This window comes from Struthio camelus, chromosome 15 (genome assembly GCF_040807025.1).
Source record: "Struthio camelus isolate bStrCam1 chromosome 15, bStrCam1.hap1, whole genome shotgun sequence".
In the NCBI taxonomy this organism is placed as follows: Eukaryota; Metazoa; Chordata; class Aves; order Struthioniformes; family Struthionidae; genus Struthio; species Struthio camelus.
Window position 1 is genome coordinate 12,645,283 of NC_090956.1, and position 27,598 is coordinate 12,672,880.

Sequence of the window (27,598 nt, forward strand, 5' to 3'; positions counted from 1 at the left end):
TGTGCATTAAAGTTGTGTTAGAAAAGAGTTGTTTAAAGGATAACTTGTCTCATACACAAATAGGATACACTTTTTCTGTCTTTTTACGTAAGCAGTTAAAAATATTCTTTTTATTTAGCAAGCACTTACAGTCACTTTAAGATGTTTGTCACTTGTGCAGGTACATGACAAACACAACTGCAGTTTTCTATATATTGTACTGATGGCTTATTAAACATTTTTATTTAAGACGCTAGTAATGAAGAAAGCTAAAGGAGACAATAGTTTTGCAAACTTTTTTTCACGTTTGGTAACATTTGATGTCACATTTTATAGATTTGTTGTAGTCTGGAAAGAAAAATATTTTGAAAATATTTTTTAAAAAAAGGATAAGATCTTTGCTTAAAGAGATGTCGGTGAAATAGTTATGAAGGCAACACTGTCTGATGGGGTAGCTTCCGTTAAAGTTAAGAATCTAGTCCTTCATAAAGATGTAGTCTCCCTCTCTCTCTTTCATGGATGACTGAGTTTATAGGATTTGTTTAACTCTGCTGTCCTTTACAGTCCACTTCTCCCAGCTTTCTTGCACTTTCTTGTACAGCCCAACTAAAGTCACTAGGCCACATTATGACTTTTACTCAAGGTTTAGGGCTGCTCACTTGTTTAGAGTCATTTATTTGTACAGATTAATTGACAAATTTAGTATTAAAGTTGTATAGCTGAAGAAAGAGGAGGTTCTTTTGCTAGTGTTCATAGAGATTGAGAAAGAAGAAAATTTTATTTTTGTATGATGAACTCCAAAAGAAAATTAGCAATCTTAATTTCTCGTTTGATATGCAACAGGAAAAACAATTGTTGCAGAGAAAATAGCATGAGTAAATGTATGAGAGGTAATATAGGGTAAGCATATATGATTCATGAATGTGCTTCTTTTCCTACATTTCATTACAAAAGTGAGTCTTAAATAAGAACAAGACAATTTGTGATTTTTGAAACTTTGTGTACTAGGTATTGTTTAAAAAAAAAAACTTGTTAATTTAATAAAAAGTGACACCTACACTCCCAGGTGCATTAATCTGCATTAGAGTTGCTGTGGTCCTGCTCTCCACAGGCTCCCAATTTTATGCTGATACTTATTTGATCCCACAGCAAATAAGTTCAGAGAGTTAAAGCAGCAGAGAGTTGGTTACAAAAGAGAGATTAGCATTAGTTATTTGCTGTAGTTGGAGCACCAGAGGTAGTGCAAAGGGGAGGGAGTTGAAATACCTGTTTGGAGAATCTGAGATTGTTACAGTCCAGAATTTGATGAAACGATTGTGGAACTACACCTTAAAAAAAACTAACGTGTCTTTTTGATAATGTCATCATAATTCAAATGAATGTGCAAATTCCAGATGCCTTTTAGAAACTGAAAACAAAGGATTTCAGACTATGAGCGAGAGTTGAAAGACCAGAAGCTTTTTTTGTATGCATTTTATATTTCATGGATTGTTTCATTGTATAATAAACTGCTACACTAAAGAAAAGGATTCAAAAAGTACTCAAAGAACAAACAAGTTGATAGTGTTTCACTAATACTTATTCGGAAATGTTTTTCTGTCTTATAGGACAGAATGGGTAATTTTAATGAGACAGTATCATTAAGTCCCCAGTGTTGAAATCTTACACTAGTTCTTTCAAGATAAATGCGTAATTAACATCCTTTATGAAACAGCTAAAACCAAGAAAAATAACTGTTGTATGCACTAATTTTTAGTCTATCAAAGCTATGACCTTCAAGACAGATACTGTTCAAAGCAGGAAATATTTTTGAGGTATCACCATGGTGTTTGTGACTGATGACGAGCATTCTGCTATTTTGCAAGAGGCTTAAAAAATTACTGTCAAATTTGAAAGTCCATAAGCAAATCTGAAAAGCAGGTCTGGTGCTTTAGCAGTCAAAGGTAGGAAAATATTTGAACCGTTCTAGGGGAGATAGTAATTTCCTTTACTTATCCAGGTAGAAAAAAAAGGAGCTCTCAAACAGCAGGTGGATTAGGCACAGGGAGGCACTTTGTCTTGATTCACCTGGGACTTTTTTCCTCATGATTGGAAAACATCTTTCCGACAACTGAGTATTGTTCAGATAGCAGAAAAATTCAGTTCTTGAGTATGCTAGCTCGCTAACAACGTTTCTATTCTTATGATATGTACAAGTAATTCATAAAAACATGCTCTTTTCTTGTGTTGCAATGCTGCAACTACAGTTCACTGAACTGGTAGTTACGAGATGCTCCCAGGTGCCCATGAAAATGCCTCAGTGTTTTAGATTTTTCTATAAGACATGGCAAGACAATTATTTTGGTGACTTTCTTTTTTTAGAAGTCTTATCTCTAAAGCAGAACTATATTATTGATTACTCCAGTAACGAATATATCCAGCTTATTAGTTGGCCTTGGACTCGTGCATATTCTACACTTGTGAGTAAACAAGCTGATATTGAGGGTCTAGGAATGAGTCATCTTTGTGACATGGGGCATAAATGTCATTCTTGGTGTAGGAATTTAAGAGAAACTGTTCCCTGGGCAGAATGTCCAAGCATTCTGACTGTTCACAGTATAACTGAATCTGAACAAAAACTATTTACTACTTCAAAGGTGTCTTTTCTTCCTCTTCGGGTGTTATCCATCTTCCTTCTCCCTCCCCCACGGATTCCCCGGCCAACTGTGTGATATTGTATAACGTTTATCTGGCAGTTACAATATGTGGTTACACGGAGAACACCATAACATCTCTTTCGGTGTTCATCTCTCCGAGTCTGCAGAAGAATTTCATCATCCATATTTTCAGTTCTGTGAATCTTGCATTTTTCATATAGTTGTAGTTTGCACATTACTGTTAGAGTTTGATCAGACTTCTTAAGTGTTTTAAAATATTAATCTGTATGTTAGCTTATATTGCAACTGGAGCTGAGTTTGAACTAAAAGTCGTAGGCTTAACTCTAAGTATCTGAAGCATAAGCATGCTCTCTTTTTCTATAATTCTGCTGTATAGTAGAGTAGCTTGTGAAAAAGGGGAGGAGTGGATAGCAGGATCTTCATGCTACTAAAGCTCATCTTTCTAAATAGGTGATAAGTGTGTCTGAAAGCTTAAACTGCTGTTACCTGACTTGTGCTATGATTTGACATTCACTTCAGCACTGGACACTCTCACTAAGTGTATGAGAGACTTCCTTATTAATATATTGATTTTTTTAAAAAATTCAAATACTCTGCATTCTGAATCATTTTGAAATTACTTCAGACCAGAATTAAAATTTTCAGAAAATGGCTCAAGCACAGTACCCTTTCCGTAAAACCATTTCTGTTTTTACCTACTGTTGTACTGTTGGACTATTATTAACTGATTCAAACTGTTAGCTTCTCTATTGGAACAAGAAAAATGTAGAGTAATAATGATCTGGTGTTTCCATAACTGTGTGAAAATGTATTTATCACCTGTGTCAAATTTTCATATAGGTTTCTTAAACAGTATGTGTGTGAATTCCATTTATCTGGAAGTTCTTTTATGGATGTGCACTGCTTCTCAACAGTAGTTTTGTTTCTTGTGCTTAGTAAATGTTTAGGTTGGAGGTAGTGAGGAGGTTCATTTGACTTATGAAGGAGTTCTTCCACAGTAACCATTTTTGTGTCTAATGAAAAGTAGGAGTATGGAAGCTAGGTACAATGATAGCATTTTTAGGCCAATTAACAGTGTCAAAAATCAGGTCTCCTTTGCCATATTGGGTAGAGAACTATTTCTGAATGTAATGATTTGATCCTTAAATTGTTTGGGGATAGTGCCTTCTTACAAAAGGTGGCTGGCTGTTTAGTCATCTGGTGGAGTGGGGTAGATTACAGCATGAAGCTTAAATTTACTTCCAAATTAAATAGTAATTAAAATGTCTTTTAACTAGCATCCTTTTTCACCTGAAGTATAAAATCTTACTCTGTACATCTGGCAGTTAGAAAGTAAAACGTGGAAGGCCTCACCTGTTACCGTTAGTGGGAAATTGCATATTTTTTCTAAAACACGTTTTCCTCTAACAGTGAAAGAAAATTTCAAAACTTAAGGTTTGTTTTGGTCTTGAAACATTCACATGCATAACAATAGAGTCAATAGAACTTTTTCTGTGAGAAAAAATTGTGGGATTAACTTTTAAAAGAATTAGGATGAGAAGTTGCAATGCCTTGCGTTCCCTGTAGTTTTTATTGTTTCTAGAATAAAACATTTAAAAGCTTCTTGAATATTTTTAAAACCTTTTGTAAGCTCTGTTACCTTATTAAAAAAATTAAATGTGATAAATTGTTACCTTTTTAAATTAAAATAGGCCAATTCACTCTTGTGTAGTACCTGGAGTCGTTTCTTTTGGTGTTTGCAATTTGCGTTGCATAGCGCACAAGCTGTTCAAATGTGACTTTCTTACCAGCAGGCTAGATTATCTCCACATTGGATGGATTTGTTATGGTTGTCCCGAATGTACAACAGCGTTCTTTCACGTCACCTCCATACATTAGCTGCCTGAATAGACATCTGTTATGAGAGGATGAGGAAGATAGGAGCCATGGGAATATGCAGACAAAAGTAAGTTAAGGGAGCGAAGGTGTGGTTGGGAGAGATTTAGGTAGAGTGTAGGAGCCAAGAAGAGTGAAGCTTTTAGATACACAAAGATTTTTTTTAGATGTGGCCTGTGCAGCATCTGGAAGTTTTGCATCGGTATAAAGACAGAAGAAAATTAATGAAAATATTAAGGCATAAAAAAAACTCAAAGTGTTATTTTTCAAAACAGTGATTCTGAGTTTCCTTTCCTAAGTAAGGCAAGTGAACCTGTTTTGTACAGGCAGCGGGAAGAGGGAAGGAGTACCTGCTGAAATCAATTGTTAACATATAATGGCTACTTAAAATGAGGTGCAGTTTATTTCATTTGGTAGGTGAAATACAAACAAGTCTACTGTTGCCACATGGCTAATGCCCCTTTCCCCAAAACCTTTGTGGTTGACAGTGAAGTGATGACTCACGCAAGATAAATGGAAAATGCTGGAGAGAATGGCAGATCAGAAACTGTAGGAGGAAGTCATCCTAAAACTTCAGGAATAATGAGAAGAATTACTGCCTGATAGCTCTGAGGCAAAGTAATAAAATCCTTCATTTTAGAAATGTAGGCGAATGAATAGAATCTCTTGTGTACTTGCAAGGAAGGACACGGGAATCATCAGTGGCTTTCCTGGTGTCCTCCTTGTGGTTTGAAGCTCTGCTAGATAAAGCAGGGGCTGGGGGTGGGAAGGTTCCTCAGCATAATTTTTTTCCAAATGCCAGTAGACAGTTTTGTTTACTGATGAAACTTAATGAGTAATAAACGTGCCAGTCAGGCTGTGATAAAGTATTTCTACTGCCTGCAGCAGGGTTTAGAGTAGTGGGGGAAGGGAGAAGGAAGGGAAAAGAGGGAGAGAGTCCTCAGCAGTAATTTATCTTAGGTATCAGCAAATGTTGCTCCTTCAGCAACTGCTGGATTTATTTTTAACTGCTTGACTCATTCTTTGTCAGATGATTGACCATCAAGCTGCATATTGAAACATGAATGTACAGAGGAAGCAAGCATAACTAAAGGAAAAGGGGGTGTGGTGTCTGGAAAAGAGGTGGGATTTGGGAGTTCTGCTTCACATGCTCTGCGTCTGTTGTCTGAGCGAGTTACTGGCTCAAAGCAGGCTGAGTGTATTGCAGGTCAACCTAGAAAGTAAAGGATGATGGCTGCGTTCAGCTGCATAAAGACGCAATTCCTCATTTATTAGGAAAAAGAAACTGGAAGCGGCGTTTGCGACAGCAGTATACTGCTTGGTGACAAATTAATATTTTTTTTTCCTATGCTGGATGTTGCATTCTAAAGGATTCTCATCATGATTGATAGCTCCAAGAAGCAGCAACAGGGCTTTTCAGAGATTTTACCTACAGGAGATGTTAAGCAGCTGAAAGAAAAGGAATGCCTTGATGTGAACAGCCAGAAAAGTCTCAAGGAAGGTCAGTGAATTGCTGATTGGGGGACAGAAAATGCAGAAGTACTTTGTATATTCAGCTTGCAAGCCTTTGCTGTATGATACTGTATGACTGGAAGTATTTTGCACATCAAATAAGTATTGATTTCAGTGTTTAAAACTTATTAAAAGCTAATCTTTAAAAGCAGAATTTGTCTGAGACTATTGAAATAACAGTGATAATAGTTTGATTGAAACTGGAGTATGAAAGAGCACGAGTGATTAAGTCCTCATTTCAGAGTAACGTTTAGTACTCGGTCCATGACGTACTCTGAAATTGTCCTTGTAAATATTGCGCAAAATGCTTCAAAATGACACTGTTAAAAATAAAGACCCACAAATCCGTAGTTTTAGACAGGTGCTGCTACCTCATTTTCAATACTACTGTTCTTTTCTTAGCTACAGTCTTTTTCCAGAATTCCCTTCTCCCCCAGCCCATACTTTAAATTAGGTTCGATTCTGCTTTCTAGGTGTATGCATTTTAAATTATGTCTCCTTAAATTGATTATTCATATAAATAGTCGTCCAGGGTTTTTTGGAGCATTATTTAAAGCTGACAAATGGTGCTGGCTGATGCTAGCTATACCAGATTCATTTAAGGTAGTATTTGTTAGGCTATGGCAGTAATTGCTGAGACATGGAAGTTGTCTCATTTCTCCTAGCTGGAGGTAACTGGACTGTATTAAGGAGGAGCAAGAAGAGACCTCTTGAGGTCAACTGCCTACCCTGCCATCTGCACTGTTCATGTTAATACCATGCTCTTTGCGTTTCAAGATTCAAACTCTTACTTTTTAGGAAGTCAAAAATGAACTATGTTTTATAGTAGACAGAATTCCTTCTTTCCTCATACAGCTCTCTGCCTTGGCTTATACTCCAGATATCTTTGGATTATCTGGTGATCCAAAGATCTCTTCCTGATTTTTGTGACAAAACTGCTAATTTTTCCCTCTGTCCTTGAGATCGTGCCTTTCTTTCAATCGAAATGCTGTTTTAAAAAAAAAAAAGTATGTTAGTAACATTTAAAATGCAATAAAGATACCCCATATTAATTACTGACAGTTGAGTTAATAAAAAGCTTTGCTTAAAGGGTAAGAGAAAAAAATCATTTTTATCTAATGTATTGATAGCAAAGGATTTTAATGGCTGGGAAGATGGGCAATAATGAGTTCAGTGCTAATGTGCGTAACTGCCAGTGGCTGCGAGCCTAACAGTTCTGCCTCCTGTATGACAGGAAAGTACTGATTAAAAGCTATACTGATTTAGAAAATGGGCTAGTGGTGGCTCCTTTTTCATGGTGTATGCCTCCCAACTGTTCCCCCCAAACCCGCTGCTGCCAGCTCTGAGGCAACAGGAACAAAGAAAGAAGGTCAGGAAGTTTAGAGAGGGCCAGAGGAATAAGCATAGCGTTGTGGAAAGCCTGGGGGAAAAGAGCTAACCTACCAAGAAATAAAGGGAAGACAGACATGAAAAGGCTAACATGTTGGATAGTGTAGGTGGGCTAATAAGTAACCATGGAATTAACGGTACTTGGTCTTTTTTGAATGTGTCAGTTACGCAGAAAGTGGATTAAAGAACATGCATTACAGTAATGGTGGTCTGTCAGAGTAGTGGAAAACCTGCAATTATGGGACACTTAACAGTCTGAATTCACAGATATTTTGGAGTTTAAGTTATTCGGTGCGTAAAAGAAGATAATTGTTTTCCCTAATCGCTATCTTTCCTTCATTTTTTTCTGTATTAGCACCTCTTGATTTTTTCACTTTTTCACAATGAATATTACTTATCCTTTCATCTTTCCTGAGTTTGGCAGCTTACCAAAAATTAAATTAAAATAATTAACCTCTTTGAGAGTATAAATGACTGCATGAAGTTCTTTTCTAGCCTTTCCTCTTTCTAAAGCCTGAAAAAATCCAAGCATTTTCTTTCTTGTTGTACGTAGAATGAATTGCTGAGAACATTGCAAATCTGCTCAATTTTAATGTAGAGACACAAAAACAGAGCTTCACCTTTTCAGTTTATAATGTCACAAAATATGCAGTTCAGGTATTTGTGGATTTTTTTAAAATTCATTTGTAATTGTTCATTTCACTCTATCTCAATAAGCCTCAAAACAGTTGTAAAACACTTCTCATGAAACAGAACAATATATTCTAAAATTAGCTTATTGGATTACATGTCATTTTTCTTTCATGCAAATGATGATGTGATGGTTTTCGCCACCTGAATCATTGATCATCTTTTGCTGGGATGTGAAAATATTTATGAATACTATCAGTTAACGGTTAAAATTGCGAAAGTTAAAAATGGAATTCTGTTGGCAATCCCAGATTAGGTTCATAGAGGTTTATGTAATTCAGAACGTGGTATAGCCTTTGCTTCCTGATCTGTTTTGCCTGGGTTTGATAAATTTAAAAATCTGGAGATGGTAAGAATTTGCTTATTTGAGCAATGACTACCTTATGAAAATTGTGAGTGCGTTCCTTTTTTACCTAGTACTTCCGTATAGATGAAAAGACATTTGATGGAAACACAAATCCTAGCACTGACTTCAGCAAACTAATATGAGGTGTGATGGAGGGTTAGATTAGAAGGATGAAATTTTTCCTTTGTTTAGGGTAATGACTACTCTGAAGGATGCACGTTATAGCATCCTGTTGAAAATGTGGAGGAGGAAATCCTCCTAATTAACGCTGCTTTCTTGTAAGCAACTCATATGTTACTATTTGTCTCCTGTCCATCCATTCTGTGAAATCAGTTCTTAATTTTATCCTTAGGTTTTATTCAAAATTTCCTTTCGTATGAGCAAGGAACAAAAATACTTTTTGGCTCTGAGGATAACTATACAGTGATACTTAAACAGCTGCTTCAGAAATTTCTGAAGCATTGACTTAATATGAAGTAAGTGGCCAAACCATTTAGAAAATTCAAGTGAAAAGGCTCAGATGAAATCAATACATCATCATGTATATGGTTAGTAAGAAAGGGAGTTAATATAAGATCAAAAATGCATATATCGGGAATAAATTTAAGCTTCAAATCAGAAGCAGGTTGCTAACTGAGGTGAGGAGTGAAATTTAGGAAGTCTTACCTTGTATCCAAAATGGTTTAAATATAAAGATTACTGACTTCATGCAAGAGTGTACGACCGTTTACGAAAATTCTTGAAGATATAGTAATAATTTGATGAAACAAATCAGCATGTTGTTGTCTTGCATGGGATTTGGGCCTCTTGCAAAATACGATTTGTTTGCACTGTGTTTTTAATGTATTAATCCAAGCTACAGTTGTCTGTGGGCTATTGGAAGGAAAGAAAACTAACAAGGGAGAAAATCGTGTTTCCACCTTGAAGCATAAATTCTTTCCTGGATTTGTATTGCTTTTTTTATTTTATTGTCTTGTGAGGAACTGAAGACTGGCAGGTGCTAGAAACAGGATGCAGCGTAGAATAAACTGGAGCAGAGGGATTTCTCAGGTGCTTGCTGGAACTGTCTTCATGCTGTCTGGTTAATAGATTACCAGATTTAGTCAGGAGTGGTTTCTTCCCCTCCTCTCCTACAATCAAATCAGTATTGTATGAGAATTGTTTATTTAACAGATTCCCTGCTATTGCTGCTGGCATGTTAAGTGTTGGCAATACTCTTGACCTCTACTGCTCTCCTGCGGTGGCGTGTTACAGTTATGGATTCTGCTGGTACATTAAAAAAAAGTCTTAAATTTTGTTACATGGTGTTTAGAAGTATTTTTGTGGTGGTCATGGTGGTCCATGGTGGTCAATCAGAGTATCTTTTTCTGAGTCACAAATAACAGGGAATGCTATTGAAAAGAAATAGTATTATTCCTGGCTTTTTCAGTTAGTAAGGGAAGCCCTATAAATTCAGTGGGCTGATCCTATGAGGCTGTGTTAAAATTCTTAACTTTATGTATGAACCACAGAGTCTCTTTAATGACATTGGGATTATTGTATGTTTTACAAGGAAATCAGCGCTTACTCAGTAAAATTCTCTTGTTCAATGTATCACTTAAAAACGTAATAAGATGTATATTGTAATCCCGTTATTTTAAAGATAAACAAGTGCTTAAATACTTTGATCCAAGGCTGCAGAGTATTCATTTGATTTTGTACATAATCTGTGTAGAATTAGAGGATAATGCAGCTAACTCGAGTTGTGAGGAAACTTGCTATGGCTACGACAAGATTTCTTAAAGTTTTCACAAATAGTTAGGTCTGTCCAAGACTGCTGCTGCCAAAAGTAGGTGTAGTCTCCTCCAGCCCTACACTGTGTACTGCCAGCCTCTTTCCTGTGTTGGCATTAGTAATTATGCAACCCCGAAGTGATTTGGATCAGTAAACTGGTCTTACTGAAAACAGTTTGTTTTTAATTGTGTTAGTTTTTGGCAGGATCAGAGCACCGACCTGACAGGCTGCATCTTTGCTAGCATTGGTGCAACAGGGCAGTTGAGGTTGGGGGCAAGAAGAGACCGTTGCCTTGTCATCAGTAATGCAGTCTTAGATCAGATTAAGGTATGGAACCAGGCTCTGAAACCACTGTCTGCTTTGTTCCTGGGCCGGAGGTTTTTTCTTTCCCTTCACAAAGCATCCAGAAAAACATGTATGCACCTCAGCCTTTTTAATGCCAAGTCCAGCATCTTGGCCTAGCTAAACCTGCCGGTGTTGTCACTGTAAGCAATCTGACTCATTCACTGAACAAGCAGCCACAGAAATTTGATGATGTTGTCTACATAGCAAAGACAACGTGCCGTTGCTTACATCCCAGGGTGCAGTCTTAGTGTAAATCCACCTTCTTCAGCGTTTTTAAATTCATGCGCAATCTTGTGAGCTGGAGGAACTGCTTGGGTACGCGTTCTAGTCTCCTGACTCTGCTGTGCCTCGGAAAAGCATGAAAATGGGGATGGTACCTCCTCCAGAGGACCTAACTGGAAAGCATCTGTCATCATTCAATGTAACACGCTCCAAAAGATCGTAAAGCAAGTCTGGTGTAGATGTAGAATTTGAGCCCAAGTTTTATGAGTCCCTTGACAGTAAGAGCTCTCTGGCAGATAGCAGCAGCTGAGGAAATGAAAATTAGTTTTTAAAAAATCAGAATAAGACTGTATTAAGCAGGGGAATACTTGCAGATGTAGAAAAAATAATTATTGTTAATAGACTTAATGTATGCAATTTTACAAAATACTTGAAATTTAAGGTTTAATTTATTCAATCTTTCCAGCCATGATGGTAGTGCTTTTTCTCATTTTATAGATTTAGAAAGAATTGTAAAAAGTTCAGGGCTTTTCTCCCTTTCTCTCTCTCTCTCTCTCTCTCTTTCTCTCTTTCTCTCTTTCTCTCTCTCTCTCTCTCTCTCTCTCTTTCTCTTTTTTTAAACATATTCATCCCAGCAGGCATTCGGGTGGGTAATCTGTTTGGAGGCTCATGTATGTTCTGACTTGTTTCTAAGCAACATATTCCACAGCAGTGGGATATGATACAAATAGTCTTATTTCGTAGTCATTTAAACTCCTCAGCTGGTGATGAATAACATGATAGAAGTTTTCTCTCTTTTATATTTTTATTTTAAATGCTAAATTTACGTTTAGCTATCTTTCCCATTTAGTTTTTCGTACGATAATATTACTTCTGGAAACAGTTACATGTACGATATTCCTGGCTTAGAGACAAAAGCTTTACAGCGGTAAAAGACAAAAGCTTTCACAGAGGTACAGTTTAAAGGAGTTGGAGGCTCCGCGGGATTTCCCTCCAGAATTCAGAAGAGATTCTCCACAGCGACTGTGTTATCTGTGGACACCTTGTCAGTTCCGTAGGCCCCTCAGCGCTCAGTATGTTCCTGTGCTTTTCACTTATCCTGAGCATTTTTAAGCTGATAAAACAGTAAACTGTTCAGGAATGACTGAATAATTGCCTCAAATGAGTATGAATATGAAACTGTTTTACATTTCTTACATTATTTTTGCTATGTTCTTAGAAGAAAAAAATAAAATAAATGGAATATAAAATAAATGGAAAAGTATATAAAAATCTTTTTTTAATAAAAACTAATGAAAAATATATTCACGTATTTTTTTAAATGCTGCCTTGACAGAAATGAAAGTTTTGAAGTCTGAACCCAGTGTAATGTGTTCATTCAAATTTACATGGTGTTGGATTTCTTTAACGATAAATTATTTTAAAATTGAGGTTATTTAAAATTATTACTTATTTTAAAAAATATTAATTATTGTAAACATTATGTCATTCTCTCCAAGCTGCTGGAAAGAGAGCACAAAAAATTTGTAATGCACTTTGTCTTTAAAATGCTGTACAAGTTACTCAGAGTCGCTTCCAACAAATTACAGGGAGCTCAATATTGTAATGGCTTCTCCTCGCCTGCCTGCCGCCTTTGAAATGCCATATAAATGAGAAAAACGCCAAGTTACCTAACTTGTGACTTTAGACACATGTGGAAGGAGTAATGCGGGCTGCAGTCTAGCATATTCAGTGACCTTCCTGAAATGTGGACGCTGCGTTTAACTGCACTTAGTGCAGGTAACTGGTTCACTAACTGCAGCTAGTGAATTGTAAACGTAGTACGACACTATGAAATGTATATGCTTCAGGGAGAACAAATCACAGTTCAAGAGAAAGCAAAACTTTTGTCTCTGGAAGATTAAATTAGCGTAAGTTATGTTCTGCTGAGAAAAGCCTGAGCAGATAGTGTTTGGGGTTGTAAGGGTAATGACTGAAAGGAGCACGTAATTAAGTAATTGCTGTTCCGTTTCTGCAATTCTGTAACTGTCACACTGTGGTGCAAGGTTGGTCCCATGTTCTGCTACAAATTTTATGCTAAAATCGCCTGTGATTTCCACTGCCATCTGATAAAATACTCTCTTCTACTTTACTTGCAGCCCTGTTGTTCATATATTTGTATTAATATTAGACAGTCACGGTGCCAAAAAACTAGTTATAAATTACTTTAGATTGAGGATTATATTTTACAATTAGGTGATAGACAAGTTCATTTTCTGTAGCAATGCTCCACTGCAACTAGTACAGCTATTGTTAACTGTTGCTCTGTGCTTCAAGCTCAACATGTTGGAGACTGACTGAATAAAAGCTGTTTTAAGCTGGCAAAAAGAAAATGAGGCTTTTTATATAACAGCTTTTAATTTAAAGGCAAGGAGGGTGTTTTCGGCACTGTCTGTTTCCATGGCAGCCAGCCGTGCGCCGGCAGCCAGCCTGCTGCTCCTGTACATTTCCAGGGGAGCATACAGGAATGTCAGACACGGCATTTTCCCATATTACTTGCATTTTTAAGGACTTAAACAGCTAATAGGCACTGAATTTTAACTTTGGAAGAAATAATGAGATAATTGCATACAGAACACAAGAAATGTTATTTTTCTTCTTGCTGTTGCCTGAAAGGTTTGTATGCTACCTAATGAACCCCTTCTCAGTGGTTCAGTGTCTGTAGCATCTGCATAGTTTTAAAATGTCAACAACTATTTGAATGCCATGTATCAGAGTAAAAAATGAAAATTAATTGAAATTAATAGGATCCATAATTAATTGCATAAGATACAGAATTGTTAGTGTTAGAACTACTGAGCACGGTACAAGTTCTGGTTTTGTTCAAGACAAGAAGCAGCGATGAAAGCTTGTCAGTCAGTAGATAACATTGTTCCTGTGGGACAACTGTCAATTTATTTTTGGCCTCCACATTCCAGTGCTTGTGATTATACAGTCCTACTTGGAGGCACCTTTTCCATAGGATACAAATTACAGATTTGTAACAGGGTGAAGGCTGAAAACCACTTGCTTGACTTAGATAATTACTGTTTGCTCTAAGTGATTTAGTAATATATTTTATTTTCACTTACGGTACCTTTCACACCAAGTAAAACCTAGTGGGATTGTCTTTAAGTTTCATACCCTTTCAGAGGATCTTGTGTAAAACGTGATGCGTACATGATTAAGCGCCGAGTTGTTTATGCTTGCTTGCTTTCGTTCAGGCCAACATAGTGCTTCAGCAAGGTGTTGAGGATCTGCTTGTTTTGGTTGTCTTAACCTCTGTGCCCATTTAGGCTCTTATCAAGTATGCGCGCTTGAACAGTACTCACTGTGTGAAAGCAGAGGCCATTAATTTTATGTGATTTTTACTACTATATCAAAATGCTTCACAATAATAAAGTGCATTATGATGTGCACTGGTTAATAGATAACGTTCCCTTTTCATACCATCCTCTTCATTCCTTTGCCTGTAAAAGTGGTGGTTGCCTGGTACGCTAAAAGTGGAAGAAACTAGAAGAGTGGGAGCATCAACCTCTGCCCGCAATTTTCAGGTGGTGAAAAGTCTATATTGCAGCAGGCTTGTACTGACTTTATGCTAGTCAAATAGTCTGGTCTCGATATTGTGAGGAAGGATTATGCTTTGGTATTTGTCAAAAATATTAAGTAACCAAAGTTATAATGAGAGAAAGAACAAAAGAACTGACGTTTTAAAGTCTCTTTTACTGATAATTTTATTGACTGAAGAAAATATATATGGAAATTTTAGAAACTCTTGGCCTGGTGTTAAAAGTGTTAATCTTAAATTCATACACTGACTTGAAAATAAAAACAAATACCCTCCTGCTCCTCTCCTCCAGCAATCAAAACAAGAACTTGACTGACCTCTGTGTGCATGGCTTTTGTCCAGCAGCAGTGCTGAGACTATTTCTTGGAGTGGCAGTGATGTGAAGAAGATTACTGCCAGATCATGTAAAATGCAAAGTATTGGCGTCTTCTTTTAGCAACTAAATTTGCTAAGTTAGTAGTATATTAACATTTTTATATCTTTGTCAGTTCTGAGCCTTTAGTTTGGAGGTCATCTTCTATGATTTTAGATGCTATGCCTCGTTCTGAAAGTGCAAAAAACGAGGGCTCAACTACGAGGCAACAAGCTGAATGGATTTACCCAGATAAAAAAAATCTGTTACACACAGTATTTGAATCAGTAGAAGTACCCCATGGGGATCTCTGTTTTGTAGTACCTTATATCTTCTGAATTCTCCCTTTCCAGATTCTATACTCTTCTGTTTTTAAATTAAAAAAAGGAAAGAAAAGAAAGAAAATAGACAGTAGTACAGTTTAATAACTTTGGCTAATGCTTCAGTGTTTTTTTTTTAGATTGTTTGGAAGGTGTGCCCTCCCATCTCATACATCCTTACATAAAGTACAAAGATTTACCTCTTTGTATGTTATTGACTGTTCTAGAAATCTTTCTGTATATAGATTTCTGTATCTATATCTAATAAGGTAACTCTATATATTATATATATTTAAACCTACCTGCATTCTACTCTATGGGGAGTTTCTCACTGAATTAAGTCAGCTATTCTTTGCCAAAATTGCAAAGCTACGCTCCATTTTCACGTCTTTCATTCTTGTCTTTGAAGATAATTTCATCACCTTTTCCTTATCGGAAGCCTGTGATTTGGTTTCCATGGCTCCCACCTTCTGAATCTTTTTGGTGGCTGTTCTTTCAGCTGCTTTTTGAGGGTCCATTTTCTTTTTTTTTAGTTTTCACAGACCTCATCCCTAGTTCGCTCCTTTTATACCCACCCTCTTCTTTTTAGATCTTTTTTAGACTTTCTTTTTAGATTCATCTCCAGCATAATGGTTGAAGTCTGTCTCCAGTCTGAGTTCTAGGGCTCAGACTGTCTGACAACTCATCGTGCCTGCTCTAAGGTTACTACAACAAAAATATGAAGCTCATTACGGTCTATGCCATGACCATCTAGTCTGACACTTGGACTCTAAGCTGAATATCCTCTTCGACTAGACTTTTGCCTAGATCTAGCTGTCCAGCTCAACTTTTTACGTTTCTGCTTTTTACGCTTTCTCTGTGTAAGGCTTAACAACATTTTAGGTTGTATGTTCTTTATTGAGGTGTTAATTTTAGCTCTTTTCTGGCTTATTTGCTCTGGAAAAGTAAAGCGTGGGATTTTTGTTTTTGTTTTGTTTTGGGTTTTTTTTTTTTTTTTTTTTTAGCCTTTCAGCCTTTCAACCTTTTAAAATCATTTATTTCGTTTTTTTTTTCCACAATGAATTTCTGTTTAGAATTTACTTTCTTTTGTCACACTTCTAATTGCTCAACATTTGAACAAAAGAATTTGACCCCAAACTTTTTTTCCCCTTCACCTTCTTAATTTTAGAATCAATGGTAAAAACAAACATCTAGTTTTCATCCAGCTTTATTTCTCTTTAATCTCCTTGCTGTGGTCTGAGACATCTCTTCTGTATTCCCCCTTCAGTGCTTCCCTTTTAGTCATGCTGCTAGCTGTCCTTTCTTTACTATGTTATATATAAGGTCCTGATCTTTATCTAATAAATGAGTAACTGGATCTTCTGTGTTTAAAAAAAAAAATTAATTTCTATCTCTCATTTGTGCAGTCCTCCCACAGGTTTTACCACTTGTCCTGAAATAAATGGGCCTTAAAAATCCTCCTCCGTTATTTGCTTTCTGATGCATGATATTGATTAATAGATGATAGGTAGGGAAGCAGTGGTCTGAGAGACAATAAATATCTGTTGTATACATATTTGCTTGAAAAAAAATTGCTAAAGCTTCACACCTATGCGCATATGGTTTATGTGCATGTACCTTCTTCCTGCTTTCGCTATCCTTCTGCCATGTGATACCTTGTAAGACTCTACGTTGTTTAGGGTATCAATCAGTTTTTACTCTTTCTGCAAAATTGACCTATCTGACGGTAACTGAAACCATTAATAATGGATTTAATGCATTCATAAACTACGTGTCAGGGCTTCCCATCATCTACATTGGGACACTGGGAATTATGTTCATTAGAGGATTAGTTGAGCACAGTTGAAAAAATGAGAGATAAGTTACCTTCATTCTTATTACTTTTAAGTAAAATCCTTTTTTGCTGAATAGGTTTATTTTCTGTGTGTCCTACTGCCATTGCGACATTGCATTGTCATTAGGGGAAGAGGTGCACAACCCCTGGGTTAGTGACTCCCGCCTGACCGCCTGCCCTGGCTCAGTCCCGGTGGCCCCCGCATTCAGCCTGGCTGCGGCCCCCTTCGGCGCAGGGCAGCGGCAGTGCGTTTGGCCTGCGCGTAGTGTGTGCCTGCCGCTTCCACGCCGTTACTACGGGAGGAAGAGTATTTGAAACAGCACCTTCACATAGATGCTTTGGTGCACTGGTGTTTTTCAGAGAAATTTCTCCAGCTAAATCTGTTTAAGGCAGACTCTTCTAAAAAGGGTGTTCGAGGGGAATACTGGGGAATACATATTATGCAAAGTAAAGGGGATTTGTAAAGTCTGTGACTGTAATAGAGCTATTCACTGCATATAATGTCCCCAAAATTGTAACAAGGTTAAGATTGTGGCTTCAGATGCCTTCTCTTTCCATAAGCTAAAGATCAATTATCTCTTGCTGCTTTTCTACAAATTCTGACTAATGTTAGCATCCTCCTCATTTTGCGTGTTCTTTTTTCTCAGTAGATACTTACTTCCACAGTATGGTGCTTACCCGAGTCTGAAAGATTTCCTTGATACAAGGGTTTCTTAGTGAAGACTTGCTATTATAATTACTATATTGCTAAACGTGTAGTTGCGTTTGGATAGTAGTTCCTCCTTGCACTACAATTTAAGATGGATTATTTCATGTTTCATCTTTTCTGATGAGATGCAGTCTTTCAAGATGTTTTAATGCCCTTGCTTCTTTAAAATAGTAACTCAAAGTCAAAATACCAAACTGTGGTTGAAATGCTTCTTCCCTAGAAGACTAAAGTTGTATGTTAAAAAAAGAGAGAGGGGAAGAGAGACAGAGAGACCAAACCTTTCCTCAGATCTCTTTGCCTAACTTTTGCTGCACTGACCCTTCAGGAGCAGGAGTTTTTGTCCTCCCTCCCACCTGAACACTCTCTGGTCCCCCAGGAGGTCGGGGTCATTCCAATGGAAACGCTGCTCAGCTCTCAAAGGCTCCCCTGCTAGCAGGGACTCCAGTTTACCATAAATTCTGTCCCCCAAGCACTCTTGCTCTAGCAATTAAAGGCACCATCAGAAGCAGTTAATTAAATCCAACAAAGCTGCTTGAAATTCGGACTGTCCAACCTTTCTTCCTTACCAACTGTGCGACCAAATACTGCACGTCGTCTGTGTTGCTGCAGTGGAACACCAAGGGGGTGTCTGATGCTTTGCATATGGAAGATGGAAAGCGCAGTCCGAGAATCCTGTTAATACTGGATCTGGGAGAGAGTGACCTATAGTTAATGAATAATTTGATTTTCGTAGGGTTAAGGTATACAAGTTAAAAAAAAAATAATCATCTCCTACAGATAAACCTCTGCCACTTTAGTTTAACAATTAAACTAATTTCTTAAAAGTACTGTGAAATTATTTTTCCTGCAGTGAGATTTTGCACATCCAATTCAAGTTTGCCCTGACATTCCTTCCAAATTTTTAAGTAAATAATATCTGATGAAATAAAGAACAAGTAGCTATTCTTTGTAATAGATTTCAAAGAACAGCTAATGTGTATACTTCCTACATAATAACTTTCCAGTTTAGACAGCTGGCCATATCTGTGGAGGAGTGAAGGCTTTCAAACTGATGTTACAACCATGCAAACTAGTGTGATGCTACTGGGTGTGGAGGCCTATTTGCAAGTTGTGTTTAATTTTCCCACTTCTGTTCACTAGTATTTGAAAGCACTACACTAGTGATGTTTAAGTAGCCATGGCTGAACCAGCTACAGCTACAAAAATGGGGTTTGTGATAAAGCTCAGGAAATAAAAAATCCTAGTAAAAAGCACATTCACAATCAGAAGTACCAAATACCACCAAATGTCTTTTTTTCCTAATAGATGACTTGCCTGTTATACGTTGGTAGATGGCTCACATCAATGAGAGCATTCCTTTATCTGTTGTAACACCACTAGCGTTTGCTTGTTGACCCACTGCGTTGCAGGTGAGAGCATCCTTGAGAAGCACCACTGATCCTGACTGCCTTGGTTACCTGATGCGGTATAGCAGCTCTTTCCTCGACATCCCCGAGTGGATTTCTCATTGCTCGGTGCTAACACAGTAGGAGATTCTTAGAAATAAGCCCAGGGATACGAGCTTAATGTCGTAAAACAGTCTGTCGAAAGTTGCGTTTCTTGTAGTTTTCTGTAGGAATGTGCATTAAATCCTGACCTGATGTATTATTTTTATTAATTCAGTTATTTGTATAAACTTTGTAGATTTTTAAGTTGGATGTACAGTTTGCACACTGGAAACGTATGTTTGCACACACTTAATCCCAGTTTTTTGGACAGATTAGACCAGTTGGACTTTTAAACCCTTGTGGTTTTCTGCAGAAAGATGAGAGATCATGCTCTGAACTCAAGGGGAGCATGCAGCTGTCTGTAATACACAGCCAGACCTAACCTAGGAAGCGCTCCTGAGAGGAGGTGTCACAGTACTGTCGGAGCAGGTTCACAGTACAGGTGCAAGCTTGCATCTGCTTGTAGAAGACCTCACGTGAAGAGGTGCAGACTCGCTGGGAGCAACGTGAAATTAACAACAAAAGCAAATCATCTAAATCTTCAAGCTTCTATAGAGTATTTCTGCAGTTATATTTAATTTCTTTTAGAGTTAGTTAAAACTTATTATTACTCAAAAAGAAAAAAAAATCACTACTTAAAGCAAGTATTCTTAGGCTTCCACAAGAACTCAGGAAATTTTCAATAACTTTGCCTCACTTTACATTTTACTGGTTTTACTTTTACCCTCTGTCATCTCTGTCCTTTGTAATTCTTATGTTGTATAGCAGTATTTTAAAGCACCAACTGAACTGCTGTGGCACATCCCTTAAATGTTTGCATTTAAATTCTCAGTGTTGTATGACATAAGGCAATAACATCCTTATTTTCAAGATTTAACTTGCTATTCCCAGTCTTAATGCTTTAGCCAGAGTATCCTTCCTGTACTGTGGAACAGGAAGCAAGCTGATTCCTTTTAAAATTTGAAAACAATGAGCTTTGTGCTTAGCCTAATTTTTTAGAAATTACATTCATTTTGATGTTCTGGACAATGCATTAGTTTGTTTTGTTTCCTTGTGAAGTACAATAGGAACAGCACGTCATAATCATGCATCCATAAACTGTCAAGGGAGAATTTGAGAATGCAAATATTACGTTTTTTCAATACTCTTTTCTTGACCAAGCCAGGCTTCAGAACAAGAAGTGAAATTTCACGTTAGGATAGCAGCTATGTCACGTGGCCAAGAGATGAAGTACTATGAAAAATTGGCATAGAAACAAGGAGAAGGGAAGTAACAACAAAGAAATTAAGAACTGTTTCTTTGGAGTGGTGTTGTTTGTGAGGTGGGTTTGTTTGTTTGAACAGGGCAGATTTACATCAAAAGGCCCAAATCTTTGAAGCTGTGAGGACTTTGTCTAAGCAACATGGGAGACTTTGAAGAGAACCCTTAGAGCAGCAGTGGCTTGGTTAACAATAGCAGTGTTGAGCGTAGCCCTGTAGAAGGGGCAGTGGAAAGTTAGGCCATTTATTGAGTCATCTTTTTTAGCAGGTAGCTAGAACTGGGTATTGCTTGAGTTACGTTTCGGTATCCTGCCAGATCCGAGTATCTAGCAAAGAAATAAAGCATTTTAAACTTTTTATTGTTCAGAGTCACAGAAGTAGATAGTTGTTTGTGGCTATCAGATACGAGACCCCTGTTAATCTCAAACTTGTGTATGTCTCTCTGAGGCAGAGGTAATTAACGGCAGAAAAAAACAGTCCTGCAACTTAATGACATCCTGGAAATGGCTACTAAAGTAAATTAGCTGGAAGGGCCCAGTTTGCCCTACCCCTTTTCTGTGTTACTTAAGAGTAGCTCTCCTTATTTATACAGTTAAAAATAGTTATTGTCAGACTCGAATTTCACTGTATGTTACTACCTTTTAATAACGTTGCCATATATATACATATGTATTACTAGATACGTTTCCTATTAAAACATGATTTTTTTCACATGAAAAAGGCAGCTTTCAGGATTCAACCTTAATATTTTAAATCTTAAAATTTATGTTGTCTACTAAATTAAAAGTCTGGCTCAGTTTAGATGGTCTTACTAAAAGATTCCAAACATTTATTTAAAATTATTTCAACTGGTCAAACTAAGTTGTGGGCCATGCCTTTATTTTCTCTCTTTCCTCATTTTTGTAGAGTTTCTGGTATAGTATTTAATGTATCTTTTAGTAGTTATACTTACAGTAATAATAATGATGATAACCTTTGTAACATTTTATGAAATTTAATGAAACATAAAAGTTACCTCTGAAAGTTTAAACGAGATCCTTTCCAAATTTGACAATATTGGATTTATTTGGTCCTTAAATTAAAAAAGTACATCTCTCCATTAGTCAGGAAAACGGCATTTTCTCCAGTTTGGAGCAAAGAAAACGCCTGTTCTTGACTGTATTACTCCTTGGATTATTGTGATTAAGTCAGGTAAAAGCTGCCTTCTCTTCAGTTTCTTGTATTTGAGCAAGATTTACTTAGATATAAAATAAGCCTTTACATTTAAAAAAAAAAAAAAAGCAATCAATCAGACATACACAGTTTATCTTTTAAAGTGCTCTACAAACAACGTTTATATTTTAGCATACTGCAGTCATTTGAGATTGGTGTAACATATGTAAGAAGGTTATATAATCATTGCATGTTGTAATTTATGTTACAAACTCTTTAAAATAAATCAAAACTGTATGCTCACTATATTTTTTTTGTTTCTATTCTGCAATAGTGTTGTAGCAAAAAAATTAAATTTAGAATTTTAAAATCTAAATTTTAATGTTGCTAAATACCTCTTAGAAGACCTAGGTAATAAGTTAGGAAAAGCGCATTAATATGTGAAATACAGTCTCTTTATTGGATATGACAAAAAAGCAACAAAGTGCAACATAAACAGGGATTGGAAGCAATTGATCTTAATTACGTTATTAGCATTTGATCCTTAACGATAGGTGTCTTGGAGTTTACTGTCAGGCAGTAGCAAAAATATTTCTAAAAATATTTCTAAAGATACTTAGTATCTTTTTGAATGTTTCTCTTTTTGCACTTTAAGAGGGATGGTGTGCTTACACAGGAATGAATGATTGTTTTCTTTTATCAGTACTTCAGCTAAGGCTACAGCAAAGGCGGACACGAGAACAGCTGGTGGACCAGGGCATCATGCCACGTAAGATTTACTTTATTTCTAGTAATTTGTATTGCTCCTACTGTATTAATTATGGATTGAATAGGTAAAATAATGAAGATGAACATTTCTTTAAAAATCCTTAAAAATAACTTGATCATGTGATAACACCCATTGGATTCCTTTGGTAATATAAATGAGCATGAATTTAATTTGCCACACTTAACCAATTTGTCAGTTGAAATGGCCTTGTGGTGAAAATACAAGGATTTGCAGACATAACGTAGTCTGATTCTCCTTTTATTTTCTCATTTTAAACTGTGGCTAATCTCACTGAAACAAACTGAATTATATCTGGCAAGTGAATTGACATTAATAACAAAGGCAGCAGTCTTTCAAGGGTACGATGGCAAGGGTTACCAAGCCAAAAGCAGAACACAGGGAAGCACACACACAAATCCTGGCTCCTGTGCCAACACCCCTGTGACAGAGCTGGAGCGAAGCAGCTGCCATGCTGCAGGGCCAGAGCCTGTGGCTTAGGCTGGGAGCACCCGGGATCATGTGACCTCATGCAGAAGCTTTTGTGCCCAGGCCTTTCATGCCATCACTGAGTTTAAAGTTGCAGGGATACGATTTTTTTGTTTGTTTTTAGAAGATAACGTTTTTTCCAGATGCCAAAAGTACCTGTCCAGTCTGTCACATCTGGCAAACTATCCAAGGTGGTCTAAGAGTGGTTTGTATTCCTCTCTTCAACAATAGAGGTAACATACTGTTAGAAATTCAATGAATGCCATTAGATGCTATCTTTGGAAGAGTTAAGATGCTGCTGATCACCTTAATGTGAAGTGTCTCGCCAAGGCAGCAGCTTCACCAAAAATCCTTAAATCTTAAATACAATCAAAGGCATACTTACGCTTTCAAGAGTCTGTAATGCTGAACTGCTCTTTGGCCTGACGACCTGCCGTCCTCGACATCTGTGCTGCAAGTTACCAGTTCTTCAGTAAACCATTTTTATCTCTAACTCTGTTCTACCATTTGAATTTAATTACAGTTTATCTTTCAAGATATTGTTTTGATAAGCAAATAATGTTTGTAAATTTGGATATTTATTATGTTTGTATGTCTGAACTTGCCGCACTGTATTTTGAAAGTAAATAATTTGCATGCTTTATGCAGTTGCAGGGTCCATTTTCCCCTTTATTGATTTCAAACTGCTAGAATTCGTAGTTGTTTCAGCAGCACAAGGATACCTAAAATCAATCTGATCATCACGGGAGGAAACTTTCGTGGCCTAGAATTCATCTGCGTCTCTTTAGGGACGTTTTAGTGTTCCTGTGCTCGGGCTCCCAATGAATATACTAATTGTTTAGTGTAACATCTACTGGATATCATCCCTCAGAATGAGGAATGCACAGAAAATATTGAGAATCCATCTTAGGTGTGAGCTTGAACATTTTTACCACCACCCTCCCCTGCATGTATCTGAAACGTTGGCCTTTGGTCTATGAACCTCAAGTTGACAGTGTGGGATGAGACTCGGCTCCAGAAAACAGGTCCAAGCTGTAGCAAGATTTAACTGTGAAAATTGATCCTAGTAAACAACTATTGAAAGCCATTGAAAGTGTATCAAAACTGTATCAAGTTATCATCGATAGCCTAGTATGCATTATCGAATTCTAGCTTGAAGGCACGGTGTCTTAAAATTAATCTCTCCAAGATTTCTGAGTACTCAGCAGACTTTAGATTGCGTTGCTACATCACCTTCACCTTCTCAGGGCTGTAGGGTTGATAATCTTCAGGAATTGAATGATCTGTTTCTCTTTGAGTGAAACCTTGGAAAGAACTTCTAAACTGTCACAAAGCGTTGAAGACTGTTTTGCATTATCTTACCTCTGCTAGGTGTATGGCAAGCGAGGTGGATCATGCACGTTGCCACGTCACTTCCTTTCAACCACCCGGTTGAGATGAAGCACTCAATATTATCTCTAGCTGAGTAGTAGTGTTTGCTTTTTTCTCCTATTTAGCGGCTAGCCATGAGAAGACTTGTGTACCCTCCAGTGAGGATCATATCCCATCATCACCAGATCCATTTTACAAGTGTCTGTACTGCCTCAGTGACAGGCATGCTTCCAAGTGCCATATTTGCAAGTTTTATCAAGCCTTGAGTGAGATGTGAGCAGGAGCTCAAGTTCCAGAATCATCTGCTTAATTTCACAACTAAAGCTTTGTCTAATCCTTTGTTGATAGTCTCCCAGACAGTACAGCATCTAGCCTGGCTGTTCAGGTCCGTCACTGGTACCTCTGAAGACTCCTCATGCAGTCTGTCCAGGGATAAATTGCTCAAATAGTCTTATGTGAAAAGACTGTCTTCCTCTTTCCCTTCCTCTGGCTGTCCCAGACACTGCCAGGTCCGCTGAACTGCTGCCAAGGCTTGTCATGTAGGCAACGCATATTCCTCAGCACCAGCTAAAAGACATTTCTTTCTTCTCTCAAGGACCGCAAGTCCACTGCCACTTGTCTGCTTTACCACCAGTTGATAGTGGGACTTGGACAGTTGTTTTGGCTGAATACTGCAGAATGCAAACACGTTGGCTAGGCACTGCTGATGCGTCTGCATCAGGTGACTGCACCAGTAGTGACTGTGATTACTTGAATATTCATGCTGGAATAAATAAAACACTGCCACCACGGTTTTGCTGATATATTTCTCTGGTGCTCTACCTTTAATGTTAGGGGCCTTACTTTCCTTCTGTGGCGTACGTTACAGCAGAACAGTGACGCATCTTCTCTCGTGACTCTCATCAGCAGTGGTACTATTTTCTTTTACCGAGATAACAAAAAAATAATTCAGTTCTGGAGACAATGTGCATGTGGCTCATCATAAGGAGCACTGGGTTCCAGAGACATTACAGTTGCATTGGCCTCTTCCTTCCACTTTCCCTTCTGGCAGCAAATGTTTTTAAACCCAGGCAACTGGGAAACTGTCCACCAGCATACGCAAAGGACAGTTAATGCACCTCTTGAGCTCAAAAATACCTCATTCTGGACCTCATCAAGGGAGTGGTGATTCTTGGAAAATTCTTCCTCTTGCTATAGGAAGAAATACAAGGGCCAACATACCTGGACAACCAAGGGATACCAAGAATTTCTTGTAATGTGTGACAGGTTTCCTGCTTTAATCAGTCCAGTTCAAAATGTAGAACTTGCTGGTCTAATGTGTTCCAGGGCAGGGAGAGTTACAGGGCTGTACTCAGCATCTAGAGAAGTGAACTGGTTTTATACCTATTCAGTTCCTCCTACTCTCCTCACGACATCAGAGAGATCTGCAATTGCTTTCCCCTAGAAAAAGGAGCACACGATTGACAGCCTCTGGAAAAAAGTGAGGACAAGTGACCTTACTATTTGGCTTTGCTTCGGTTTCACCTGGAGAATTACCAGGCCTTGTCTCCAGTTAAAAATTCAAGTTACAAATCATTTTTTTCAGACTTTTCCCCAGATATCAGCAAGAGACACCTGACAGCCAGCTCTGACAGAATAGCTGCATATGGTCTCCTGCAAATTCCTGCACCATTTTCCTGATACAGCAAACATAGTCTCTAGTCCTGCAGCCAGCTACCTGCACCAGCCTTTTGAGAGAAATACAGTATTTTACTGTGTATCGTTGTCTGAAGGGTTTCCTTCTTTCTAGTTCAAAGTGTAATGAGTGCCTTTTTTTTTTTTTTTTTTAAGGACTTTCAGCTAACAACAGGAAGGAATCCACTAGGCTTATATATTCCATTATGTGAGCTGGCTGGGTTTTACTGTGTAGTGCTCTTTTTATTTTGGCTCCTGCTTCACTGTTTAATCCTGATTATGTAGGAAGAAGTCAGTAATTTTCTTTAATTTGGTCGAAGCCCCCCCTTGAGGTTATCTCTTTCTGTCACTGTTTAATCAGCAAGCTTCTGTATATTTTTACCCTATGGTTAATAAAGGCCTTGAGACCTCATCAGAATGTATGCCTGTGTTTGGGATGCAGATTCCTGGTGGGATTTGAACCAAATGATATGGATTCTAATGCATCTTTCTCACTTTTGTCCCTGACGGTGGCTTTTCTGGTTGCTATTATTTCTGCTTCAAGAGACAGAGAAAATTGCATATTTATGACTCATCCCACATTACATCCTCCAGATTCTGTCCTAAGATACTGTTGATGTCGCACTGTAACCAGGCAATGAGCCTGCCAGCTTTCGTCCATAAGATTCATGTTTTTAGGGCTGAATGCATGTTTCACACTTGCAGTGGCAGGAGAGCTTTCTGAAGCTTCCACTGGCCCAGATTCTTTCTAAGCTGTTTGTATCTACCACTGAGAAATCCAGAATCTGGGCTTTTTCTGTGCAGCAGGAATTATTTATATGTTTATATTAAAGCCTGCTGTTGCAGGCTGCATCCAGACCATTCTCATAGTAGCTTTGATCAGAGTACGTTCTGCCAGAGCTTGGGGGACTTCTGTTAGCACAGGAGGACTTTCTCTTTGCGGCCTCTGCAGGTGCAGCTGTCCTAATGCAGAACACCCAGAACATATTGAGGATTGATACAGGCGTCTTTTGCCCAGCACCAAGCACTGTTTGTGTAAAGGAGGCTGGGATCCACCCAGGTGGAGAGGCTTATTGCTCAGGGTTCCCCACTATCAAAACATGTAGACCCACTTGGAGAAAGTATTTATGGTAACTGATGTTCTTTGAGATGTGCAGTTCACGTTCTCTCAAAATTATTCCAGATACAGCCGTATGGTTGAGAGCAATTAAATAGCAAGATACGTACTTCAACTTTCTTGCTAAGCAGCAAGAGGTATGAAGAGTTTGCCCTCTGTGAATAATGTGCTGGGTCTTAAGTAACAAAGCACAAATATACGCACTGTTAGAATGCACATATGACAAAAACCCATACCACAAAATAAAAAATCGCCAGTTACGGGTAAGTAAGCTTTCTTTGTGGTAAGTAGAAAAGAAATAGCAGATTTAAATCACAGCAAGGGAGAACCAAGCTTGTGGTATGCTGGCATTATCTTGCTCTGAGAGTTTTGAAAGACAATATAGATTTCTGTCAGCAATGTCTGCCCCTGCTTATTGTGTGTTTGGGACAGAGAAGAGCTAGGTGATTCCTCATCGAGAGCCAGATGAGGTCCTTTCTACTTCTGTGATGCCATAATTTACCTGTTTGTTTTTCAGAAGCACAGAGGGGCTTTCTGCTGCTGTTGCATGATTTTTACGCTAGACAGTAGGCTCTCAGAATACCTCCTTGCTGTTTGGATACTAATAGACCTCACTAGTAGGGAGAAGAATACAATTTATCAAATATGTTGCTCTAGATTTTTTATTTAATCTTGTATTTAGTTGAAAATCGCT

At 37.8% G+C, this 27,598-nt stretch overlaps 1 protein-coding gene across 9 annotated transcripts in view; it reads left to right on the plus strand.

Moving 5' to 3' along the window:
- The window catches only part of MRTFB (myocardin related transcription factor B), a 110,729-nt gene that overhangs the window by 53,460 nt on the left and 29,671 nt on the right, over positions 1-27,598 (plus strand). For 6 of the 9 annotated variants that reach the window (XM_009683467.2, XM_068908814.1, XM_068908816.1 and 3 more), the window contains one exon: positions 22,191-22,256. In XM_009683467.2, coding sequence (XP_009681762.1) covers positions 22,191-22,256 — 66 coding nt within the window. Of the gene's footprint in view, positions 1-5,656; positions 6,013-22,190; positions 22,257-27,598 lie in introns of those variants that run through there. The other 3 variants (XM_009683475.2, XM_009683478.2, XM_009683473.2) reach the window with 2 other exon arrangements.